This window comes from Carettochelys insculpta, chromosome 1 (assembly GCF_033958435.1).
Source record: "Carettochelys insculpta isolate YL-2023 chromosome 1, ASM3395843v1, whole genome shotgun sequence".
Lineage (NCBI taxonomy): Eukaryota > Metazoa > Chordata > Testudines > Carettochelyidae > Carettochelys > Carettochelys insculpta.
The window spans coordinates 8673076-8699195 of record NC_134137.1 but is presented as its reverse complement, the minus strand read 5'-3'; the positions used below and the strand labels follow the sequence as shown (position 1 = coordinate 8699195).

The 26120-nt window shown below is 45.7% G+C and overlaps 1 protein-coding gene across 1 annotated transcript; it reads left to right on the top strand.

The window, feature by feature from the left end:
• Positions 1-14642: 14642 nt before the first annotated feature.
• On the top strand, positions 14643-15578 carry LOC142002984 (olfactory receptor 51G2-like). The gene has a single exon (XM_074979553.1). It carries the CDS (start codon positions 14643-14645, stop codon positions 15576-15578), a length of 936 nt encoding a protein of 311 aa, XP_074835654.1.
• The last annotated feature ends 10542 nt before the right edge of the window (positions 15579-26120 follow it).

The window sequence follows — 26120 nt, the reverse complement described above, 5'->3', positions numbered from 1 at the left end:
TAGCACAGGGCACAGTCTTGGGGTAGCAGGATGGTGGAATTCCACCCTTTAGCTGAGTCTGCACTGCAGATCTTCGTGTACAGAAGAGGACTTCTGTTGACAAAACTAGGGAGCATCCACACTATGATGGCTGTGTCTGCTCTCTTTTGAAAGCGGTATGCAAATGAGGGAAATAAAATGAAAATGAGGTGCAGATTTACATATCTGTCACCTCGTTTGCATATTCATATTTCAAAATAGCTTCTTTCAAAAGAAGTAAACCAGTGTAGACACTGCTCTTTCGAATGTAAACCCCGTCTTCCAAAGAATCCTTCCCTTTCTTTACGGGAAGAAGGATTCTTTCGGAGATGGGATTTACCTTCAAAAGAGCAGTGTCTACCCTGGGTTTCTTCTTTCAAAAGCAAAGTGTAGACACAGCCAATGTGTTCTGTCGAGAATCCGTTGACAGAACACACCAGTTTTCCTAGCAGAGTTTTGTCTTGACCGTACAAGGCACAGTGCCTCTGTTGACAGCTTTGGTCAACAGAAAAATAGTGTAGATGCTCCTGGAGAATGTGGGGGGCACTCTGTTGACAGATGGCTTCTGGCTCATCAGGCTGGCCTGTTTGCAGAGTTTCCGGTTGGCTGTTCTGTTGACCCATGGCTGAGCCATCTGACTGCTCTCTGCCAACAGAGGGAGTTGACAGGGGGATCCTCTATTAGGAGTGGACGTGTTCTGTAAAGAAAGGTTCTGTCGGGAAATATCTCTTGACAGTGACTTCTGCCAACAGAACTCTGTAGTGTAGACCTTCCAAAGTCCTGGCAATTATTTCCAATTTTCTTTCTTTGAAATTAACACAGTGAGTGCATCTGTGCATTACAAATAACCCCGGAAGGGAGATGGTGGTTCTGTGTCTACACTTGTTATTTTTGTCTGCGCTGCCTGGCTCCAGCCCCTGCCCCACCGCACCATGTGTCACACTTGCATAAGATGCCAAGAAACTTCTCGGCAAAAGCAATGAGGGGTCCTGTGGCACCTTATAGACTTACAGCAATGTATGAGCATAAGCTTTCGTGGGCAAAGACCCACTTCGTCAGATGCAGGACAAATCTGCCTTATCTGACGAAGTGGGTCTTTGCCCACGAAAGCTTATGCTCATACATTTATGTTAGTCTATGAGGTGCCACAGGACCCCTTGTTGCTTTTGCAGATCCAGACGAACACGGCTGCCCCTCTGATTCTTCTCGGCAATTTACATTTGTGTGCAAACCCCATTCCCACCCCCACAGGTGCCACACCGTCGGGGTTGTTCCTGCACTCAGATATATCACGTGGGTAATCTCCAATCCAATTAAAGGACGTACCTGCTGTTTGGTGCTGACCATGCTACCGGGCAGCGCCATGTCCCAGCTTATGTGCATTTAGGGCTCCAAGGGCGGAAAAGAATGTTGGGGTCTTGCTGACATCCGGGGAATTCTCCCCCAGCGGCTAAGATACCTGGGGGGACCACTTCAACTGGCTCCCATTTAACCTGCCAACACCCCTACCAAGGTCCTTGTAGCTGTAGTGGGGGAGTCTCCCCATAGTGGCTAACATACTCGGTGTGACTCCTTCAGCAACTTCAACATTCCAACCCGCTCTGCAGCCATAAACCACAACATCCCCTGCCCCCAAAAAGATTTTCAGGAGTTTGCTGTCCATTGCAGACACCTGCTGGTTGGATATTTTTCTTATAAAATCTTTTTGCTAACATCTCCTTTCTGTCTTCATGCTTTGACCCACCCAGAACCACTGGGAGTTGGGCCAGTTGAGATTCCTGTTTCCATTATAAGTTCAGTGTATGAGATTTCACTGCCATGACTTTTGTTTGCAATGTCTGTGTAATGAAGAAGGAAGTCAAACAACTTTTTCCCTCACTTTTCTATCCTCTTTCTTCTCACCTTGAGAATACAGTCTGGGCCCCTGTGTTATTTTCAGGGATCAGATGCAATCACAGGAGGGGGGACACTCAGTGGAAGGCCGGTTGAGAATTCAGCTATGGAAGAAAGACATTTCTGTAAACTTTTTTGCCATCTCTGTGGGCGCCCTACTTTTCCTTCCTTTCCACAGGAAAAATGGACGCAATGTGGGAAGATGATATCAAGAGCACTGAGCATACCCGGAATGCTACGGGGATGAAGGAACTGTGGGATAGATTCCCACAATGCACTACTGCAACCTTCAATGTTTTCCCCTCTAAAATGGGACAATAAGTTGACTTTGTGAGCAGAACGTGGGAAGTGAAGATGGTCAAATTTAAACTTATACATTCCAGAATTACAAAATTGATATTAATAAATTTGAATTTATCTCATAGTGTAGATGCAGCCCAACTTCCAAGACACCCTCAAAGAGAAGCAGAAATGTTTGGCCTGGGAAGGGCTGTCTGAATTCAGAGCATCTTATGTTCACACAGGCCTCTCTTCATCTGCAATGAAAGGAACTTCAATTATTTACAGCCTATCAGAACTCCCCGCCAGGGGACTCAGAGCAGGAGACTTTAAAAATGTGCATGTCTCATAGAGCTGGAAGGGACCTTGCAAGGTCATGGAGTCCAGTCCTTGAACTCACAGCAGGGCCTGCCACCACCCCTGGCAGATTTGTTTTTGTAATTTACTTGCCCCAGATCACTAAATGGTCCCCTGAAAGATTAAACTCACAACCCCAGGTTTAGCAGGTCAAAGTTTGAACCACTGAGGTAGCCCTCCCACTGGGAGAAACTGGGCTGCAGATGGCTCAGAATGGGGATGAAGGGAGGAAGCTCAGAGCTGGGACTGCCTCTAGTGTGATACCAGGCTCCCCGATCCCTGGGAACGACTAGCATGGTGGGAACCAGAATTCCTGGTCACCTGTGCTGCCAGCTGGAAACTAGGTGAGCTGTGGCCTCAGTGCCCAAGGGCTGTGTATGTGGGACTGGGCACATTGGGCTGAAATCACAATTCCCATCCCTCCCACCCTGGGGCTAGATCCCGGGGTGGCGGGGGGGAGTGGTTTGGGCTCCTTTGGGGAAGGGAGACCAGAAGTAGGGGGTGAGCCACCCATCACACAGGAACCTCACCCTGTCCAGTGTCTGCCAGCACGCAGAGCCCCGTCCCCCAGACCAGCATGAGCCGAACCCAACATGCACCACTGCTTGCCAAGAGCTGCAGAGGGATCTCACAAAGTGGGCTGACTGGGCAGCAAACCAGCAGTTAAAGTTCAATATTGATATTTCAACAGTGATAAATGCAAAACAATGCACACCGCAAAACAATCTCTGCTGTCTATAAATGGTGAGATCTGAATTATTAAGACTGGGATAGCTAATAAGACAGAACGTAACATATTATCTCTATCAAAACAAGCAGTCAAGTAGCACTTTAAAGACTAACAATAATTTAATAGGTGGTGAGCTTTCGTGGGACAGACCCACTTCTTCAGACCATAGCCAGACCAGAACAGACTCAATATTAAAGGCACAGAGAACCAAAAATGGCAATCAAGGTTGACAAATCAGAAAAATTGTAATCAAGGTGCAACTTGACTGCTTTTCAGTTTTGATACAATATAGACTAACACAGCTATCTCTCTGTTACTATACTATCTCTTTATATATATCAATAATTAACACACATCTTGAATACTGCATGCGGGTGTGATCACCATGTCTTAAAAAAAAGATGTACTAGAATTTTAGAAGTTTAAAAATAGGGCAAGGAAAATGATTAGGGGGATAGAACAGCCTTAGTATAAACAGAGAGTAATAAGATTGTGGATTTTTATCTTGAAGAAGTGATGACATAGGAAGGCTCTGACAGAGAGCTACACAATCAGAACTGTTGTGGAAAAAAACTACATCAGACAGTGTTATTTATTCCTTCTCGTACTGCAAGAATGTCGGTCACCAAATGAAATTTATAAGCAGCAGGCTTAAAAAACCAAAGGAGCTATTTCTTCACACATCGCATGGTAATGTTTTTTACCACAGGATGTTGAGAAGACAAAGCCTGTAAGAGGATTCAAAAAATATTTAGACATATTTCTGGAGGTTCAGCAAGAGCTATTTGCTAAGAAGGGTGGAGATGGTATCCCTAGACTGTTTGTCAGATGCTGGGAAAGTGCCACATATAGTTACATATTGTGGGGTTTTGTCTTTTTTGTTTGTTTGTTTGATTGCCTCTGGCATTGGCAGACAAAGTGCTAAAAACAAGTTCTTGTCAGTTACCAGGAGACTGTACCTTAGATCTGTTCACAAAACAAAGCCTCAATTGCACAAACCCATTGCAAATAATATGTGGAATACTTCCGTGACATATGCCATAGCAAAAGAAAAAGATGAACCCTTCCTTCTTTTAGCACACACAAGTCAAGTTAAGAGCTGACTGGTTCTGCACCAGTTCTGTTCTGTTAGTCTGTCGCCTGTGTCTGGAGTGGTGACAGCTATCGGAGTCATTACAGAAAATGTCCATTCCCTGGGCCCTCACTGTCAAACTCAATGGCTTTCAACATTTTTTTTATTAGTGGAGCTGTAATAAATTATGAAAGGATGTGTGAATAACTTTGGGAATGTGACATAATCTGGAGACTCCCCATTGTCCAAATGCCACAGCTTGGAAACCACAAGTCTAGTATTTACTAACTCCAAACCATTTATTTAGGCATATATGGGGATCTCAAGGAGTAGATTTCAAATCAGCTGCCTGTGCAACTTCCTTTCCACATGAAAATAACCCATGGCTCTCCCACTGTCTATCGCGAGGAAGGTGTCTGTTAAACCTGGTTCTTGGGATGTTGGCTGTAGAACTCTATTTGGCAGGGTGACCATATTTCCCTATGCCAAATATGGGACTCCTGGTAAAATTGCTCAGATTTCAGCAAGTTCAATGGAAATGAATCCAACTTTTGCAGTACAAACATTCAAAATAACATTGTTTACTGAGCATCCATTAAAAGCTCATACGACATTTTTGTAACTAATAGGTATTGTGGCGTGGCCAGGGTGAAGGAAACCTCAACAAGCAAAAGGGCCTGCGGGACAGTCAGAGGCAGCTGGGTGGGAGACAGCTTAGCCTAATTAAAGCCAGCTGGTCCCAATGACTGGACCAATGAGAGGCCTTTAAAACCCTCCACAGTGGGAAGGGCAGGGAGAGTGAGTGAGAGGAGAGCAGAGAGAGAGGAGAGTGGAGAGAACAGGTTTGAGAGGAGCCAAGGAGAACAACAGGAACACCGGAGATCAGAGAGAGAGAGCAGGAGCTTGCACACAATCAAGAGAGAAGTCCTAGGACTGCTACAGCCTGGAGACGGTACCAGGGGGAATCGTCTGGGGAAGTGACCCAGGGAGAAGAGTTGCTGTGCCAAGGACCAAGGGAGTCAGTTCCTCCTACTGGCAGCTGCACAGGGTCCCTGGGCTGGAGCCTGGCACAAGTGGGTGGGGGCCGGAGTCCCCCCAGACCACCCCTCGCCCCAGCGAGAGCAGCAGGGCCCTTTGGGGCTCCTCGTGGAGTGGTCGGAGGACAGAGGCCCCGGAATTGGACTGACTTTGTCACAGTGTATATTTCGATTGAACTGACGCTAGCCAGGAGTTTACCATGGAGAATGCTACCTGTTCATGGTTTCCAATACAAAAGCTTTCTTCTTGTCTTGCAGTGAGGAGTACATGGCATTACAAAGTCAACATTTACCAACTGTAACCATTGACACGCTGGGGGGAGCTGGGAATTGGGCTGTAGCCCTGGAGGCGTAGCTCTCATCTGTTCCATGTTGCAGGGAGCAGGAAACAGGGCTGTAGCGCTGCCTTGGGAGAGGGCCCCCCAGCTGTGGAAGGTGGCTGCCTCACAGGGGATTACGTGGCTCCATGGGCAGCTGCCTTGCAGCACAGCAGAGATGGAGCTGTCTCTCCACAGGGGTCTCCCTGGCTGGAGGTCCAGCCAAGCAGCAGGTCCTCTTTAAATCTTAAACAAGAAGTGAATGGGGGGAACACACTGCCCCCCACCCCTGTGCCAACTTACCCTGCCTTACCTTATGGCAGGGCCCCATACTCCCTCTACTTCTGCTGCTTGCACACCCGGAGGGTGTGTACCTGCTGTATGTATTCTCTGGCCAGCCCCTGGTGTCTGCAATTGTGGCTGTGCTGACCTGGGCGAAGGGCAGCCCAGCAGCGGGTCTGAATACTGGATAATTAGCCCTTTTGGTATAATAAGTCAGTACGCCTTCCTGTCAGCTAGAATCAGAGACTGTCCCAGTGAAAGCAGGACGCGTGGTCACCTTAACATTAGGTTAGCTGTTAGGTTTAACCCAACACAGCTGTAACAGAAACTTCCCATCTGACTCATCTTCGTTTCATAACAGGCTGATTGAAAACAAGCAGGAAGAGAAGCCACAACTGAAGAAAAACATCTCTCAGAGGTGGCTGAGAGACAACATTGGCCATACATGGTGGGAAGAGCCTGTTTCTGAGCTTGAGCCATGTTACAGAGCTGGTTTTGCCAGCGCTGTGAGTCTGTGCCGAGGTGGGACGGTTGCTGCTGAGGAGCTCTTCATACAATTCTGGAAGTATCTGAAGGCCTCGGATGGCTTGGATCCCTTCTCAGAGTGGGAGGCCTTCGGGTCAGAGACATGGGAACACTGTTTTGGGTTTGTTTGCTTTTCATACTAGGGCTGTTGGATGCTCAGGGCTCTAACACTCAGCTCTCGTTTTGAATGTGGAACTGCAGGGTAGCTTGAATGCTCCCACCCCCATGGAGTAGAGGAGACACAGGGGCAGAGTCTCTGTGTTACTTAGTGGTACCTGCCCTCCAGCTCCATCACTGACTGGCCACAACACCCCAGCTAAGTGTTCTGATGCTGCACGGAACATCTGCACATGGAAACAGCTGGCAGCCTTTCCCCGGCACTTGGTGTTTTAAAGAGAACAAATCCTGTCAACCTACCCAATTCCTGCTGGGAGGGGAGCTGCTGCCACCAGAGGCCTTCACTCTACAGGGCAAGGTGCCATCAGAGAGGTTGCCTAGGCAGCAGGCAGCATGTGCATAAATGCAACTGCATTTATGAAGCATGCTGGTGCATTCCCTCGGGGGCCTCTGGGCCATCAGGGAACCTCAGCTGTTTGGCTGCATGTGCAATGACTTTAAATCTCTCACTGTGAATGGCAAACTGCAGGAGGTGAAATCACAGGGGATGGGTGGTGATGGCACTGGAGAGGACGCTATCCCTGCTGCCGGCACCATTCCTGGATCAGTGTTCATTGGGTTCTGACATGTCACATGGGTTCCTTGGAGGAAGCTGAATGGTACCGTGATGCTGTTGCAGCTGCTGTCTTGATGAAATAAAATAGAATCATACAAATCATATAGGGCCAGATTTCTCTGCATCCCCCTGCCGCCACCCTTTTCCTTCGTCATCGACACAGAAGTCAGGCCAAGGAAGGGTTCTGTATAGTGGAGCATAAACCCCGACAGGGCTTTTTTTCTGGAAAGTGGTTCCAGAATTGAAGCCCCAAACCACCCCTCTTGGACCCCAGGCTTTACCCCCCACCTCACCAAACTGCCCCAGATTTCACCTCTTCTCAGTCCCTCCTTTGCCAGCTGTTAAACGAATTAAATGGAGTCCTGCCTTTTCAGCGTGTCAGGCAGGGAGCTGGAGGAGTGAACGGCGAGAGCTCCTTGAAAAGCCACAGGAGCTGCCCAGCTGCCTGTTAAAAAGGGCAGCACCATGGAAAAAAATAAAAAAGCACAGAAGCACCTACCCCATGGTGCTACAGCTGTATACGAGTGGAGAGCCCCTTCAATTAGTCTTGGGTCTGGTTTTGTTGAATATCTGCATGATGGTTTGGATTGCTCCCTCAGCAAGCTTGAAGATCAGACTAAGCTGTGAGGAAAGGTAAATATGCTGGACAGTATCCAGAGTGACCTAGACACATTGGAGGATTGGGCCAAGAGAAATCCAATGAGGCTCAATGAGGATAAGTGTGGAATTCTGCATTTAAGGATTGAAGAATCTTATGCATTTCTGCAGTCTGAGGATGAGCTGGCTAAGTAGCAGGAAGTTGGGTGTGTCTCAGCATACCCTTGTTTCCAAGAAGACTGTTGGCTCATTGGGGTCCATTAATACAAGCATTGCCAGGTGATACAGGGTAGTCACTATTCCACTCTATTCAGCATCAGTGAGTTCACATCTGGAATAATGCATCTAGTTTTTGCTGCCTTCCCCCGTCTCCCATTGAAGAAAGAATGTGGACACATTGGAGAATGTCCAGTACTGGGCAACAAAAATATTTGGGTGCAGGTGTACTTGATTTATGAGGGCAGGCTGAAGGAACTGGACTTATTTGGCCCGCAGAAGACAAGAGTGAGGGGTGCTTTTGTTGTAGATGAAGACGGTTCCAAAGAGGACAAATCCAGTCTATTCTCATTGGTGGTGGAGGAGAGAACAAGGAACAGTGGTCTCAAGTAGCAGTGGGGGAAGTCTAGGTTGGATATTAGAAAACAACTCACTGAGGGTGGTGAAGCACTGGACTGGTTTGCCAAGAGAGATGGTGGAATCTCCAGTTAGATGTTTTTAAGGCTTACTTTGACAAAAGACTTCCTGGGAGGACTTAGCTGAGATGGCCTTGTTTCAAGCAGGAGGATGAGCTAGTTGCACACCTGAGATCTGTTACCAACTTAGTCATCTTTGATTCCGTCATGGTCAGAGGAACGGAGACTCTATTTTATGTGAAGACTGAAGGAGTATGACCAGTTTAACCTAATATAACACTGGGTGAGCTGTAGTCAGATTGTTCCGTGAATACTGTGACACTCTACACCTCCTAGCCACCATATAAACCCAGCAGTTTATTCCAACACTTCAAGACTGAATGCAGAACTGTGGATTTTTATGCATTTGATTCCTTTAAATAATTTTAACTCTCGCCTCTCTAACTTTTATATAGAGACCTTTATATTTTAGATACAAAAAATATTGGTGGCAGCATGATTTTGGAGTAAAAGCTGAGTTACATATTGACCTGAGTGTGTGGCTCATCCTTTGAGATCAGAAGAACCTTTTCTTTGAGAGTAGATGTAAAGAAACACTTGGCTGTAAATCAATTGTTTTGCAGGTGATAAATGACTGGAATGCCTCAGGGAATTGCTTTTATGACTTCGTAACCAGCGTGGTGCAACCACACTTTATTTTTGTGTCTGGGTTGGTATACTGTGGGGTGTATTTTCCTATTTCTAAGCAATATGACCTTAATTTCATCATCTCAGTTGTGACACACAGAGACAGAGTTATGGGAGCCTTTTGGAATCTCCCTTCCCTGCTCTGAATACAGGGTTTGTAATGTAGGAAAGGTAGTTGCCAAGGGAGGGGAGGAATCTGGTCTATTCTATTCTATTCTATTCTATTCTATTCCAGCATAATCGCAACTGTGAGGGCATCATTGTTACCACACATTGAACCTTGATGGAGTCATATAACTAATCAGAACCTTGTGAACAGAGAGACACCCAGGTTTAGGACAAGAACATGCGTCAGGGCTGGTGCTGCAGTCCAATTCAGCAGCATCTCTACAGACCTCCTGTGATTTGCCCTCCTGCAGCTTGCCATTGGTAGTAATGGTGGTTAAACCTGATGTATATGAAGTCAAGGAGCTGAAGTTCCCTGATGGCCTGACGTCCCCAAGGGAATGTGCCAGGATGCGTCATAAAGGCAGTTGTCTCCCTACCTGAACAGCTTCTTCCTGCTGCCCAGGTAATCTCACTGATGATTCCTTTGGTGTCAGCTGTTCCCTTTCCAGCAGGAATTGGGTAGGTTGGCAGTATCACTCTTTCAAATGCAAAGACATGGGCAAAGGCTGCCATCTGTTTCCATTTCCAGATGCTTTTTGCAGCCGCAGAAGAATCAGATGGGCAGTTGGGTGGACTCAGGTGATAGGGCAGGCAGCAACAGGTAGCTTTGAAATCCCTTCCTTTCATCTCCCTCCTCTGCATGTTGTGTTACTCAACTCACACAGAGATCAGATGTTGAAAGTGAGCTCATGGTGGTAAAACCTGCCGCCCTGAGTCATGATTTCTCAGCTTTTCCCATACCTATGGATATCATGTGCTCTGTGCCTGGCCCCGACAGGGGATGAGCAAGAAGAGATTCCACAGAATATGGGTGACTTCAGATTATTCTGCTGCTGTAAATTTAATCAGGAAATGTAATTTCAGAATTTTTATGCTCTGGCTCAATTATGGCGGCTGGAATTCACAGCTGCATTGCTCTGTGATAACACTTCTGAAAGGGCATATATCTGTTTCCTGAAAGGCTGAGGGCTCCAGCGTTTCATCCTGGTAGATATACTTCAGAGTTACCTCAGAGTTATTGGGCTACCAGCATCTCTGACCCTCTTTGTGGTCCCCCAATGTCTGGTGACAGGCCCTATACCTTGTCTTCCTGTGGGGTGGAATCCTATGAGCCTCATACCTTAAGACTAGGGTCTGAGCTACAGCACCCTGCAGGTTGACTGGGCTTGCCAACCAAGTCCAATTGGTTTCAGCACCCATGGTTCCTCCCTCTAGGACTCTGCGAATAGTGGGGAGACAAATGACCAATTGGACTTCTAGAACTAAAACAATGTTTAATCTGAACACCAGGAAGAAAGGGTAATGGGGGCAGATAAGAGGGTTTTCAAACAACAATCTGTACACGTCTCTGACCCCAGCCCCTCTCAATCCAACAGGGACCCAGGCAGGCCGAGGGCCTTCAGACTTCCTCAGGACTGTCAGTGCTTGTCAGTCTGAAGAGCTACCCACCCCTCCCAACTCCCCTTGCACAGGGTTCCAGTGCTGATAAAACAATCCATGTCCTGTGGCTGGAGCCCAGGAATAGGCGTTTCACAGTTTGTTGCTCCAGTGTGGTCTCATAGCATCTCTGTAGTGCTCCCTGAGTGATGGCTTTTCCTGAGCTGTTGCTTTCCTTTCTTCTCAAGAACATAAGAATGGCTAAACAGGGTCAACCAAAGGTCCATCCAGCCCAGTATCCTGTCAGCTGACAGAGGCTGATGCCTGAGAGGGAGTGAACAGAACAGGTAATCACAAAATCAGCCGCTCTCAGGACATTCCTTTCCAACCTCTGACAAACACAGGCTGGGGACACTATCCTACCCGTCCTGGCTAATAGCCATTAATGGACCTAACCTCCATGAATTCACCTAGTTCTTTTTTGAACCGTCTTAAAATCTTGGTTTCCAAAGCCTCTGGCAAGGAGTTTCACAGGACAACAACGTGCTGTCTGAAGAAACTCTTCCTTTTGTTCATTTGAAACCCACTACCCATTAATTTCATTTGGTGGCCCCTAGTTCTTTTGCTATTTATAGATCTCTATCACATCCCCCCTTAGTCCCTTTTTTTTCTTGTGGTCAGGTAGCCATGAGTAAACTAAGAAGAACCAGACTGGGTTCTCCTGATAGAGCCATAACATAAACACCCCAATAGGTAACCCAATACAGCTAAGCAGCAAAAAAAGGAAGAACTGGGTTTAACACACAGCTTCAGCGCAGTCCCCTGTCTGTGACAATGCCTTTTGTGGGCGCTGCATATTTTGTGAATATATGCTCAAGAGAGTAAGCACAGCAGGCTTCTTTTGTGGGAAATGAACTTATATTTCCAACACACTCTTGCATGTGACTTTGAAATCCTTTTCTAGCAAAGTCCCATCATACTTGAATAATTGCTGCCAGAGTTCCTATGTATTCATGTACGATGTATTAGAGTGAGAACGCAGGGAATTAATATTTTACCTACTGACCCCAGTGGCTGTTACAACTCAGGAGACAGGCAACAGACTGACAGAGCAGAACATGAGGAGAAACAATCAGACATTAATGTAAGGACAGGGATCAACTAGCCTGACCGAATGAGGGTGGAGACCCTGTAATCTTTGCAATAGTAGTAATGTGCAGTAGTTTTGGTGTACAGAGGTAGAAGTGCAAGCATGTAAATGTTTTACCAATGCATTTCATTGTAATAGAAATGAAAAAAAAAAAAAGAAAAACCTTTCTCTTCTGTATCAGAAAACAGCAGCTTAGCTGTGGTATCTCTACAAGAAGAAGCAGTAGTAACCTTACCGCTTAATAAGAAGTCCTGTGGCACCATATAAACTAATGGATATTTTGGAGCATAAGCTTTCATGGGCAAAGACACACTTTGTCAGAAGCTTTGCCCACAGAGGCTTATGCTCCAAAATATCTGTTAGTCTATAAGGTGCCACAGGACTTCCTGTTGTTTTTGAAGATACAGACTAACTCAGCTACTCTTTTGAGACTTTACTGCTTAATTGCTTTTTGCTTTAGAAAGAATTTCAGAAACACTCCATACACTGGATAGTAACAGAGAAGGAGCCGTGTTAGCCTATATAGAGTCAAAACAAAAAAGCAGTCAAGTAGCACTTTAAAGACTAACAAAAAATTTATTAGGTGACCTTTCGTGGAACCCACGAAAGGTCACCTAATAAATTTTATTGTTAATCTTTAAAGTGCTACTTGACTTCTTTTTTTGTTTTGACTCCATACACCGTTTGCTGTGTTTTTGTTATAAGCTCTTTGTTCTGTGAATGGTTGTCTGAGAATGTCTCCTAGAAGCCGAGGAGAAGCTGTTTCTAACACTTACATTCCAAGTGATATTCCTCTGCCAGACCTGTGGGATACATTCCAAAAAAAGTCAAGAGAATAGAGCCACTGGTCTGTTTCAGCAAAGAGTGGAGCTGAGGTCCAAAGACTGAACAGTGCTGGAAGCGACATGGTGTTGTGAGCTGTCTTTGGCCTGAGTCCCACCGAGGATTTTTGTTTTCTTGCTGAGTACCTGTAAAGACATTTCCCTTTCCTGAAATAACCTCAGCATAGCATAAAGGGAAGCTTTAATCTGAGTTCCATGGGGGCAGGAGACCAATTCCCACAGGTAAGTCATAAACTTGGTGACCTGGGAGAGGGGTCAGAAACTGGGAGTGCGGGGAGGGGGACATGGGATGTAATAGGGATAAAGGAGCGAGAAGGCAGAACTAGGCGGGCAGAGGGCAAAATCAAATGAGTATCTTAGTGGTCTGTATATTAATGCAAGAAGAATGAGAAGAAATCAGGAAGAATGTTAAATGCTAATAAATAAACATAACTATGACATGGCTCATATCTCAGAGACTTGGTGGGGTAATACATGGCTGGAATATTGGTATAGGAGGGTACAGCTTGCTTAGAAAGGACAGGCAGGGATAAAAGGGAGAAAGTGTTGCCTTATATGTTAAACATGTATATATTTAGATAGAAGTAGAGAGGAACATAGGAGACAGACTCTGGGTAAGGATAAAAAGAGTAAAGAACAATGGTGATGTCAGGGTAGGGGGCCACTACATGCTGCCTAATGGGGAAGAAGAGGCAGGTGAGCCTATTTTATACAACAAAGACAATCATCCAAAGCACAGGACGTGGTGGTGATGGGGAATCTGTTGGGAAACTAACACAGCAGGACACAGATTATCCAACAAAACAAAAAAACAGTAAAGTAGCACTTTAAAGATTAACAAAATAATTTATTAGGTGAGCTTTCGTGGGACAGACCCACTTTTTCAGACGATAGCCTTACCAGAACAGACTCAATATTTAAGACATAGAGAACCAAAAATAGTAGTCAAGGTCGATAAATCAGAAAAAAAGTTAGCAAGGTGAGCAAACCAGAGAGTCGGAGGGAGGGAGTCAAGAATTAGATTAAGCCAAGTATGCAAAAGATCCCCTATAATAACCCAGAAAATTTGCATCCCGGTTCAAACCATGTGTTAATGTGTCGAATTTGAATATAAAAGAGAGTTCAGCAGCCTCTCTTTCAAGACTATACATGTACGTGTTTCTTCTAATTAAAATTGTGTGTGTGTGTGTGTGTATACAGTCAAGGACACTGTGTACATCTGCTTGTGTATATATACATATATAAAGAGGCAATGGAAAAAACATTTAGAAATAGCTTAATTGCAGGACAGATACATAGAATTCCCATTTTCACAGTTCAGTTGACATGTGCTTATTACACTTCATGATACAACAGGCTACACTCAGAAGCAGAAGGCCATAAGGGGTGTCTGTTGGAAGGTCAAAATTGTAGCAGTACGTACGGTGCTCGAGTAGGGCTGCAAGGGAAAGATATCAATGGAACTAAGTGCTTAGCAAAAGTCAAAGTCGGACAGGACGTTTAGGTGGTACTTGGAAAATCCAACTGCAGTAGCGAGGATTGTTTTTTGTTTTTTGGATTTTTTAAAGAGTTTTGGAAGGGTTCTAAACTCTCCTGCTTTGCAAAACAAAATATTTCTGTTTAGTGAGTGCCCAGAGAAACTCTCTCTGGGATCAGGGTATTTCATGGCTGCCTATTGCAGGACTTCTTCCGCCTTCTGCAGCATCTAGTGCTGGCCTTTGGATGCCAGGCTAGGTGCAAATTGCCAGAATGGATCACACCTCTAGTCTATCTCCCTATTGCTAAAGTAAATCCAAGACTGTTTTCACTAGTCTCCTGTGAGCTCCTGGGAGTCTCTTGATTTTCATGGAAAGTAAAAATATGTCTGGTTGGATATCATCTAGTCTCCTATTCTGTTTCCTTTCAGGAAGGAAAGTTCAAAACTTGTAGGACCTGTACGATACATTATGTCAACTGTCAATGACACCAAATCCAACTCTGCAGTGTTCCTTCTCACCGGCATACCTGGGCAGGAAGACCTCCATCTCTGGATTGCTATTCTCTTCTGTTTCATGTACGCTATTTCAATCATAGGAAATTCAGTCATTCTGTTCATCATAAAGACAGACCCAAGTCTCTATGAGCCCATGTACATTTTCCTTTCCATGTTGGCTCTCACAGACCTTGGCTTATCCATAGTGACCATGCCAACAATACTGGGAATATTCTTATTTAACTCTAGGGAGATCGGCATGGACGCCTGTTTTGCTCAGATGTTCTTCATTCATTCACTTTCATATGTTGAATCCGCTGTGCTGGTGTCAATGGCCTTTGATCGTTTTGTTGCCATCCGTGACCCATTGAGATATGCTTCCATCTTAACTCCTCCAAGAATAGCCAAGATGGGACTGGTATCTGTGCTAAGAGCTGTGGTCCTAATATTCCCACTCCCCTTTCTCCTGAAACGGTTTCCATACTGTCGAGAAAAGGTTCTCTCCCATTCCTACTGTGTGCACCAAGAGGTCATGAAATTGGCTTGCTCAGATATCACGGTGAATAGCGTCTATGGCTTGTGTATTGCTCTCTTAACAGTGGGGTTAGACTCATTGCTTATCTTCTTCTCTTATGTGATGATCTTCAAAATAGTTTTGAGCATTGCGTCCCACGTGGAGTCCCTTAGGGCGCTGAACACCTGTGTCTCCCACTTATGTGCTGTCCTGCTCTTCTACATACCAGTTCTCGGTTTGCCTGTAATACACAGATTTGGAAATATCTCTTCTCACTTGCTTCAGGTTGTTCTGGGCTACATCTACTTGCTGGTCCCACCCCTGATGAACCCTATTGTGTATAGTGTGAAAAGCAAACATCTTCGTGGCAGAATAATCAAGGTGTTCTTCAAGTGAAGAGTCACTCCTCCACCCTGTTCCAGCACTGGTGGTGGGAGGTGGGCAATGGCCTGCCTCTTCTATACTAGACTATGACATCTGAGACAATATGAGCTACAGATCTCTGCTCTGTAGAGAGCAGCAGAAAAGACCTGAGTGCTAGTGGAATGGGAGAGGTCTGTCCATACCCCCTGTGGAGATAGAACAGTGCAATGGAGGGAGGAAACCAAGACAGACAGTATAATTTACAAATTTACATTGTTTATGGAAAGCCTGGAGACAGCTGGGATGTTGGCCCAGAAAGACCCACACTGCTGGTTGCTCTGACTTCAGAATTCCTGTTGATACAGTCAATAAAAAGAAGGGACATGGATGTTTTCCTATTACACATGGCCTGTCACTGTCTCATCTGTGGTTAAAACTCTACTGGTCATGAAAAAGCTGCAGAGCTCCTCTGCAGTGGCAGCCCTGGCCCATCCTGAGCTTTCTGGGTGTGGAAGGAGCCATGAATACTACACCAACTATGGACAGGAGCTATTCAAGGGGCACAAATACCCACATCTCTCCTATGCCCTCAGCCAGGTGCTGGTGAATGAGACATGTCAGAGGCATGATTAATTCAGGAACCTGAGCAGAAGCCATTCAGGCAGGACAGGACTGATGGCTCTGCCCCACTGAGGCAGAGCAGAGCTGTGTGTGTGCGATGTGATGGTATGAAAGGCATCCTGGCAAGACACACAGGCTCACATTCTTTCCTCACCCCTTCCCTTTGTGCTGCTCCAATAAGGCAGAGGGTTGGAAATAACTTCCGCTCCCCCACAGAGGCATGGCTATTTCCCATCCCAGCTCACCCCATTCCGATTCAGGCAATCTCCTTTTCAGAAGGCAAACGTGGGAGAAATGCAGGGGCTGTGTCCTGCTTGGCGACACCAGTCATGCCTCTCTGTCCCCTGCCCCTGCCTTTGAAGTACCATCTCTCGTCCTTTTTCTTCCCCCATGGTCCCTACCCTGTCCAGGCCGGAAGCTGGGCCCTCGGTGTGGTAAGAGATGGCTAGAGAGCCCTAATGTTCCATCTTCCCAGAGGAGGGCCAGGGGGCCTGAGGGTAGCTCCAGCCAATGATCTCACCCACCACAAACTAAAGGGGGAGAGTCCCAGGTTTCCCACAGTGGCCTGGTTTCTCTGGACAGAACTTACCACAGCCCAGTTCTGGTGAGGCTGGTGTGTGGGTCCCAGGGGAAGCTGAGGAACAGGGAAAAGGAGAAGTAGGCCGCAAGTTTTAAGAGGAAACTGAAGAACAGGGGTGTGGCAAGCCTGAACCAATGCGAACCCCAGCAAGGAGAGGTCTGGGTCTCCTGAGCAAAGGAGGAGGATGGGGCTGGTGGGTAGGAAAGGCACTTAGCACCATTTATTGTCACCTTTGAAAATCTCTCACTGTATAAGGTATATACCAAAACAATCCCCCCCCCCGCTGTGTAGTAGGGCAGTGCTGTTAACACCACGGAGCAGGTTCCAAGGCCAGAAGTTCACCTGTGTGAGGGGTTGTCTGCTGCCTTCAAAACTAGTCCTGGCCTGTTTGGCCTCACTTGTGCCATCACTGTCCTTTAGCTGCAGGAGCTCACCTTCCTCTCTGGTATTTACATCCCCAACGTATGCATAGAGCTGTCTGATCCTCACTCACCCTGCTCTGTGTTAGTCCTACCCACCAAGCTCTTGTCTCAATGAGAGCCAAGCCCCTCCATTGCTCTGACCATACCAGAAGACTTCTCAGTAACTCTTCCACTCTGAATTCTTCCTCGATGGCTAGAATTTAACACATTTTGCCATAGGAGGTCTCACCAGAGCCTGGCACAAAGATATTAACACTTCCCCATCTCACCTGATCCATTCTAGGATCTCACGTACCTTGTTCACAGCTGCATCATATCCAATGTTCACAGTCCTATGGGACAGATTATCAGACCCATGTCTTTCTCCTCCTCTGTCATTTCCAACTCACTCTTGGCTGTATAAACAGGGATGGAGCGGCTAGAAGAGGGGAACACAGGGAGCTGGCTTGATGACAGGGTACAAGCACTTTCACATGGAAGAAATGTGGCTCTTTATTCTACCAGGGAAAGGTATAAGAAGAACTAGTGGCCAGGTGCTGAAGATAGACCAAAAGGACTCAGAAGTAAGGCACACAGTTTTGACACAGAGGGCCTTTAAGCAGTGGAAAAAAAAATCCCAAGGGGAGAGGTGGCTTGTCCTGATGCCTCCAATCAGGTTGCTTGTGTGCAAGCTCTGTTTCAGGGCAGCACAAATTATGAGTCAGTAAAACTCAAGTCACTGGGATGGCTAGAAGGGTGAATGAGTGGAATTCTGCAGCCTGTGCTGTACAGGAGGTCAGACTGCATCAGTGGTTCCCAGACTTTTTTGATCCTCCCCCGCCCCTTCACCACCATTTATGTCCGAGTTGACGTCTTGTCTGTTCCAATGAGACAAATAGATGTACTAATATATGCAAGGCTGGGGCTTCAGCTATTCAAATTTGCAGGTTTCCACTTTATTTCCAGAGAGTATCCATGTCTGTGGATGCAGATATCCAGGGACCATTTCTGGAGCTAACAGTGCAGACTTGGGTATATAATTGGTATTCACCTTGGGCTCTGACACTGAGGATCCTCTACCTGGTGTGGATGGAGGGTTACATAAGAACGTAAGAACGGCCGTACTGGGTCAAAACAAAGGTTCATCCAGCCCAATATCCTGTCTGCCGACAGTAGCCAGTTCCAGGTGCCCCAGAGGAGGTGAACCAAAGACAATGATCAAGTGGTTTGTCTCCTGCCATCTATCTCCCGCCTTCGACAAAAGGCTAGGCACCATATCTTACCCCTTGCTAATAGCCATCTATGGACCTAACCTCCAAATATTTATTGAGCTCTTTTTTAAACTCTGTTAGAGTTCTGGCCGTCACAGCATCCTCTGGTAAGGAGTTCCACAGGTTGACTGTGCGCTGTGTGAAGAAAAACTTTCTTTTATTAGTTTTGAACCTGCTACCCATTAATTTCATTTGGTGTCCTCTAGTTCTTGTATTATGGGAACAAGTAAATAACTTTTCTGTATTCACTTTCTCCACACCATTCATGATTCTATATACCTCTATCGTATCGCCCCTCATTCTCCTCTTTTCTAGACCGAAAAGTCCCAGTCTCTTTAGCCTCTCCTCATATGGGACCCGTTCCAAACCCTTAATCATTTGAGTTGCCCTTTTCTGAACCTTTTCTAATGCCAATATATCTTTTCTGAGGCGAGGAGACCACATCTGCACGCAGTACTCAAGATGTGGGCGTACCATAATTTTATATAGGGGAAGTAAGATATTCTTCATCTTATTTTCTATCCCTTTTTAAATTATTCCTAACATCCTATTTGCTTTACTGACTGCCGCTACACACTCCGTGGATGTTTTCAGAGAACTATCCACTATAATCCCAAGATCCCTTTCCTGATCTGTTGTAGCTAAATTTGACCCCATCATATTGTATGTATAATTGGGGTTATTTTTCCCAGTGTGCATTACCTTACACTTACCCACATTAAATTTCATTTGCCATTTTGCTGCCCAATCACTCAGTTTGCTGAGATCTTTTTGAAGTTCTTCACAGTCTGGTCTGGTTTTGACTATCCTGAACAGTTTGGTGTCATCTGTTATGGGGACAGAGTCAGGGGGTGAGGATAAATGGGAGATCCGTGGCTTCGGACAAGCTCCCCGCAGCTGCTCTTTGTAGCTCTTCTCACTGGCACCGTCAGGAACCGGGGACCATGTGCTTCAGACTCCCAGTTGTAGAGCCCCTCACATCTCTGGACCCCACATTGGTTGAGAATGCATGTTTGTGTATCTGCATAGGAGTGTCTATTGCTTCAGGTTTCCCGCTCCCTGTGTTCCTCCTATTGCCCTGAGGCCCCCATCCCTGCCATATCTGATCCCAGAGAGCCCTCTACCTCTTCATCCACTTCCACTGAGGGTCTACCCCAGCCAGTCTGGAGACGGACCCTGGTTAGAGTTCCTCAATGAACAAAGGGTAGTGTGGGGAAATCCATAAACTCCAATTTCCCTGAGTGGGGGTGAGGATATGGGGCATTCTGGGTTCATGGAGCCAGGCTGAGGAGGCAGGGGGGTTCTCAGACCCACACAACACACTGTCCATTGCAAGCTCCCTGGACATCTCTTGCCATGACTGAGCTCTGGCTTCTGTCCCAGAGAGGGGCTGGAGGCCTGGGTAAACAGGAGGAGCATGGGGTGGGATTCCTGGGGAAGATATGGGTCAAAGGGAGGGACAGAGGATAAAGAGGAGGATCAGAGGGCAGATCTTCAATGGGTAAGAAGAGGGGTCACTGAAGGGAAGTGGATCCTGTCTGTATGGGCTCAGCTGTGATTGGTGATAGCCCTGGGGGAGCTGAGGACCATTTCCACTCCTTCGCAAACAGCTGCTTCAGCACAACTGGCAGTGAGGCAGAGAGGCTCAGGGCCAGAGTCTCTTCCTAGGAGCACTGCTTATCAGGCGCTCACTCGCACACAGAACTCTGCCTGTTTTGGTAGGGAGGGGGCTCCCTTAGGTGTGCCCTGTACCGAGAGATCAACGGTATCAATAGCTTCTCCTGGGGCTCCTGCATCACTCATGTCACTGACCTGACTCAGCCTCAAGCACCTGACTGAGAACAGAGGGGAAGGTTGGGTGGCTTGTGCCCCTGAATAGCTCCTGACCATAGCTGGTGCAGCCCCAAGGGACCACGCAGCACTCAGGGTGCTTAGAAAGGGCCAGGACTGCAACCGCAGAACAGCTCACCAGTCTTTCATGGCCCATGTCTATTTAATCAGAGACAAGCCAGTCACGGGCCAGGTATGATGGGAACAACATCCCCTTCCCTTCTCTTTATTGACCACAATGATAGGAATATAGGGGTTTGGGCAACCACTAATACACCACTTTACGGGCAAACAAAAGCATTCACTTTGTAAATGTCCCTGCCTGCCTTGGTCTACTCCATGCAATTCATTGTTGTCCCTCAGTACCAGACAGGGACACCTTTCTACCATTGCTTCAAGCACAACAGAATCTTTCTCTACAAAGTGGAAATTAATAGCTCCTCTTGTCTCAGATGGATGGATTCAGGGAGTCACAGCCTGTGTTTTTTCTCTCCTGTGTCACCGGTGCTGTAGCTGTGACATTAACTCATCTTTAACTTGATGAACACCTTCATTATCCTCATACAAAGGTGTTTGCTTTTCACGCTTTACACGATTGGGTTCATGAGAGGTGGGACCAGCAGGTAGGCATAGTCCAGGAGACTCAGAATGAACAGAGAAGAGCTGTTCCCGAACCCGTGTAACAGACAGGCCAATTGTTGGTGAGTAGAAGAGCACAATAGTGCAGAGGTGAGAGATGCAGGTGTTCAGGGCCGTGAGACACTCCAAATGGGATGGTAACAGAGAGAGATCCATGTTATTCTGCATTTTATCAAAACAAGAAAGCAGTCATGTAGCACTTCAAAGACTAACAAAATAATTTATTAGGTGATGAGCTTTTGTGGGATAGATTGTGGGATCTGAAGAAGTGGGTCCGTCCCATGAAAGATCATCACCTAATAAATTATTTCGTTAGCTTTTCCAAATGCAATGTGATGCTCAGCACTGTTTGGAGGATCATCACATAGGAGAAGAAGATGAAGAGTATGTCCCACCCCATTATTCATGGTGTGGTAAACAAGCCATGGATGCTATTGACTCTAGTATCTGAACAAGCCAGCTTCATGACTTCCTGGTGCAGGCAGCAGGAATGGGAGAGGATACTGGCTCAACATTAGTGACACCATTTCAGAAGAAAGGTGAGTATGGCCACTCATCTCAGTACACACACCAGGCCCATACTGGCTATTCTTGGCAGGGTCAAGAGGGAAGCGTGTCTTGGTCTGTCACTGTTTGCAGTGTAGCCATCAAAGGCCATCAAGAATAACACAGATGAGTTAATGCACTGAAGAAAGTAGATGAAGAACAGATGGGCAAAACAGGTATCCAGACTGACTCCCTAGAATTAAACAAGAATATGCTCCATGTCATCAGCATGGAGGCTGTTGGTGCACCCATATCCGTGACAGCCAGCCAATCCCCAGAGGACAGGAGCCTGGATCAACGGACCATTAGTTTGACCCAATATGATTGTTCCTATTTTTTGAAATCATTCTGTGGATGGATGGGTTATGGCAGACAAACCTTTACTAAGGGTTCCCTGAGCAACAGATCAAGCGATGACGAAGTAACCTGCATTTGGTTTTAATAATAGAAAATATTCACCATCAATGTATGATATCAAAAAAGTGTCAGACGCTAACGGTGCATCTCCAAGTTACCGTTATTCTGCAGAACATGATTTAAGAAATGCTGGTCTCGTGGTGGCTGAGTATTGCAGGCTGATTGGGAGCTAGTGCTGCCACCTAGGGGTGGGATCCTGTAGCACCAGGCCCAGAGGCTCCTGGTTTGAGCTAGGTTTGGACTGGAATCTATTCCTCTCCCCTCCCGCTCCACCCTCCCATTGAAGATTTGACCCAATTTGTGGGGTGAATTTTCATAGAAAATGGATCATTTTCCTGTTGACGCTCAGCTGTCAGGATGCTGCCCAGCTCCATCTGCCTGGATGTCCTACAGCAATTCAGACTTGTCGTGTGGCTCTTCCTCGTTACATAAATGAAGGTGGCTCTGACAGAGTCTGTGGCTGCCCTCTGGGTAGGAAAGGCTGAAACACTTCAAGTAGCCTCTGGCAGGGTCTGCACCGAACAGCTAAACTAACTAGACTTCCCTTCTCTGTGCAGCGCACTCCGCCCTCTACAATGACCCTTCATCATGCTGTGGCTTCTGTGTCAGGCCCTGGCAGTACATCTCTGACAAACCTGGGATATCAGGGAGCTAGAAAGGTCTTGGATCAGTAGCAGAAGCCGTAAGATTGTGCATGGCTGGACCTGGCTGCCAGTGGATCACTAAGACCTGTGCCTAAGTTTGGGGATCCCTGAATACAGGATCCCCCTCTTCCTTCTGAAGGGAGATGGGAAGGGATCTCCCCCCCTGGAACATTCAGAAGGAAACTTCCATGTACGGAGGCCTGCGGCATCTCCCTTCCCTCTCCTGTACCCTGGATTTGTAATGCAGGAAAGGGGACTGCTGGGAAAAAACGGGTCCTTATTTTTTTTAATTATTACTACTAATCATTTATTTCATTTCCTCAAGAACACAGCTGTGTCTGAATCATCATTACAACTGAGCAGCACCCAAGGGAGACATAATACTAATTAGAACAATGGGACCAGAGAAACCCAGATATCATGAACAGAGTCTCTTGCAGGGTTACTATGCAGTTTAGTTTGGTAACATGACCACCCATCCCTTGTGATTTGGCCTCCTGCAGTTTTCCATTGGCTGTGACGGGGTTAAAGCTGGCACATACAAGCAGAGGCTCCCTGATGGCCAAGAAGCCCCTAAGGAAATGTGCCAGCATGCTTTATAATGGCAGTTGCCTCCCTAGGTGAACACGCACTGCCTGCTGCCTGTGCAACATCTCCAATGACTCCTTGCCTTTTAGGGTGAAAACCTCTGTGTCTCAGCGGCTCCCCTTCCAGCAGGAATTGGGTACGTTGGCAGGTTTCAGCATCTTTCAAATGCAAAGTGCAGGGGAAAGGCTGCCAGCTGTTTCCATTTGCGAATGTTATTTGCAACAGCTGAGGACTCAGCGGGACTGGTGAGGTGACTCAGTCAGGGGGCTGCAGGTAGCTTGGGAACCCTCCCCTAGATTTGTTCATTCTCCATGGTGGGTTATTCAAGCTACACAAAAATCTGAGATTCAAAGCAGTATTGGAGTGTGAAAACCCTAATTCTCCATGTTAGAATTTGTCAGGGATTCCCATTTCTAGAAGAGCTGTGAGCTCTCAGCACAATCCTGCAAAGAGCTGAGAGAGAGGATGCCCCAAAAAATATGAGTGACTAGTTTTCAGTGTTTATTTGTTCCTGGAAATGTAATTTGCAAATGCATTTTCAGCAATTTCATGCTCTGGTTGAATTGTGAAGGCAGGAATTCAGAGCTGTGTTGCTCTGCAGGGACAGGTCCAACATGGAATATTTCTGTTCCCTGAGTGGCTGAGGGTTTTAGGCTTTCTGCCCCATAGCTCCCCCTTAGAGTTACAGGGCTGTAACCATGCCTTCCTAGGTCGCAACTGAGAATGCCAAATTCAGGTAACCTTACTGATAAATTGAGCAAAATACACCCCAAATGCTGGTCACTATGACCCATAAACTATGCCAAACCAGCCAGAAAAGAATCTAAAATAATCCATAAGTATTTGCATTTTTGCATCACCAACTGACACAGTGGACTCAAAGATGAGAGGTTCTTTAAAACCAATCTCATCACAAAATATGTTCTGATCCCAAAAGACCAGCCATGCATCCAGGTCAACATATAACTTAGAACTTTCCCCAAAGTCATGCTGTTAGCAACCCTTTCATGTCTAAAATCTAAAAGTTGAAAGAAAGAAAGGAAGTATTGATTAAAGGAATCAAATTCATACAACAGTTGCAAAGTTCTTGGTTCAGGAGGAAAGAGGCTGAAGCAGGGAAGACTCAAAAGTCTTTTATAGCTCCTGCCATGTGGAGAGAACCCAATGTTTCATAAAAAGACCTCAGCACAGATATCATCATCAAATCCAGCCATCTCACATGCGACACGTTGTGCACTATTGATTGCCAGTATATATCTCAAAAATTGCAACCATGATATATATGGTCATGTTTTGATTAGATATCATCAGACCCCCATTGCAAAACTGATGCAGGAAGAATAGTAACAGAGAGATAGCTGTGCTAGTCTAGATACTATCAAAACAAAAAAGCAGTCAAGTAGCATGTTAAAAACTAACAAAATAATTTATTAACTGGTGAGCTTTTGTGGGACAGACCCACTCCTTCACATCATAGCCATACCAGAACTGACTCAATATATATTGAGAACAGACCTTATAAATTCAGATTTTGTACCAGAACAGACCTTATATATTGAGTCTGTTCTGGTAAGGCTATGATCTGAAGAAGTGGGTCTGTCCCATGAAAGCTCATCCCCTAATAAATTATTTTGTTCGTCTTTAAAATGCTCGGGAACTGCTTTTTTGTACTGATGCAGGAAGGGGTTTTTTAGATACCTCTGGATGCTTTACAGATACTTTCCATTCTTGGTTCTGTATTCCAACAGGTTCTAGATGAAGATTAGACGTATTAGCGTATAACAGAAATGATTTATTGAAATCATATTAGTCTAAAGCTGGTTTCTTCACTTCAAGATTCATTATGAACTAACAATGTAAGTGAACTCCTTGCCACGGGGAGCTCAAAATGGGGAGAGGGCTCCCTCAGGGGAGTGTGAAATTTCATTATCGGCTGCTGGGTGTTAGGCTCATACATCTCACAAAAAATGTTGAAATATACTCCTGTTTTTTATGTTTGTATATTCACTTTTCTATACTAATTAACAAAGTTATTACATTCTACAGACTTTTCTGACACATGCCGAAACGTGCTTTCTTTGTTTTTGTTTTTGTATTGTTTTGTTTTGTTTTCATATAAAGATAGCTGAAATTTCCCTCTGACTGGATTGCATTAGACAGTCGCTTGGGGCCCAACATAAAAAGTTTATTCACCCTTGCCTTGACAAATAAAAAATAAAATTTGGTTGAACCAAGAGTGGATTGGAACTGTTCTAGCAGCATGTATTCTGTATGTCATATGCGATCTTGCCAAGAGCTAAAGAAAATAGCTGATGCATTCATACAAATTCTGGCAAAAATTAACATGAAGTCCCTGTGGATAATTAATGTTCTCCATTGTATAGGAATCCTCACATTTGTCCAGTAAATCAATATAACTCAGTTTTCCTTTGCATACAGAATGTTAGGTATGTAATACCATTTTTATCAAGACTATTTCCAGGCACTAACTAAGAAATACCAGTACCACAAGCCTTTTTTTAACTGAACATGTCCTATGTATCACTCTCACCATATGCAAGGGTTTATAAGATAAGGCACATGGGACATTTTTACAGTTCTGAGTACCAGTAACACAGTCACAAATGTTAATATGAGTATTTATGTGAATATTAACTCCACTGCAAGTGTACATTTTCAAGCATTTTTGTTAAGCCACACTCTTTGTTCAATACCCTTGGGGGTTGAGCATTTGGGGGTTAATCTGTGCCTTTTGCAAGATAAAGGTTTCCTTTCCTCCTTATTCTGGAGTTTCAGAATCTGGGCCTTCTCATGTAGCAAAGTTCACCGGCTGGGTGGGTGTGTCCTGTTTGCTAACAATTAAGAAGGAAGTTTTTCTCCCCCATCAGTCAGATAGTTTGATCAATACACACGCTGTTCTGTTCGTCAGTTTTCATATTCTTGACCATTACCGATTCCAAGGCTGCACTTGGTCCTAAAGATATACCAACCATTTTCACAAGCTTGTTAGACTGAAGGTTCCATTCCATTGCCATTGT

What these genes read in the sequence shown, in the direction of transcription:
- LOC142002984 (XM_074979553.1), top strand. Translation starts at nt 14,643, where the DNA reads ATGTCAACTGTCAATGACACCAAATCCAACTCTGCAGTGTTCCTTCTC.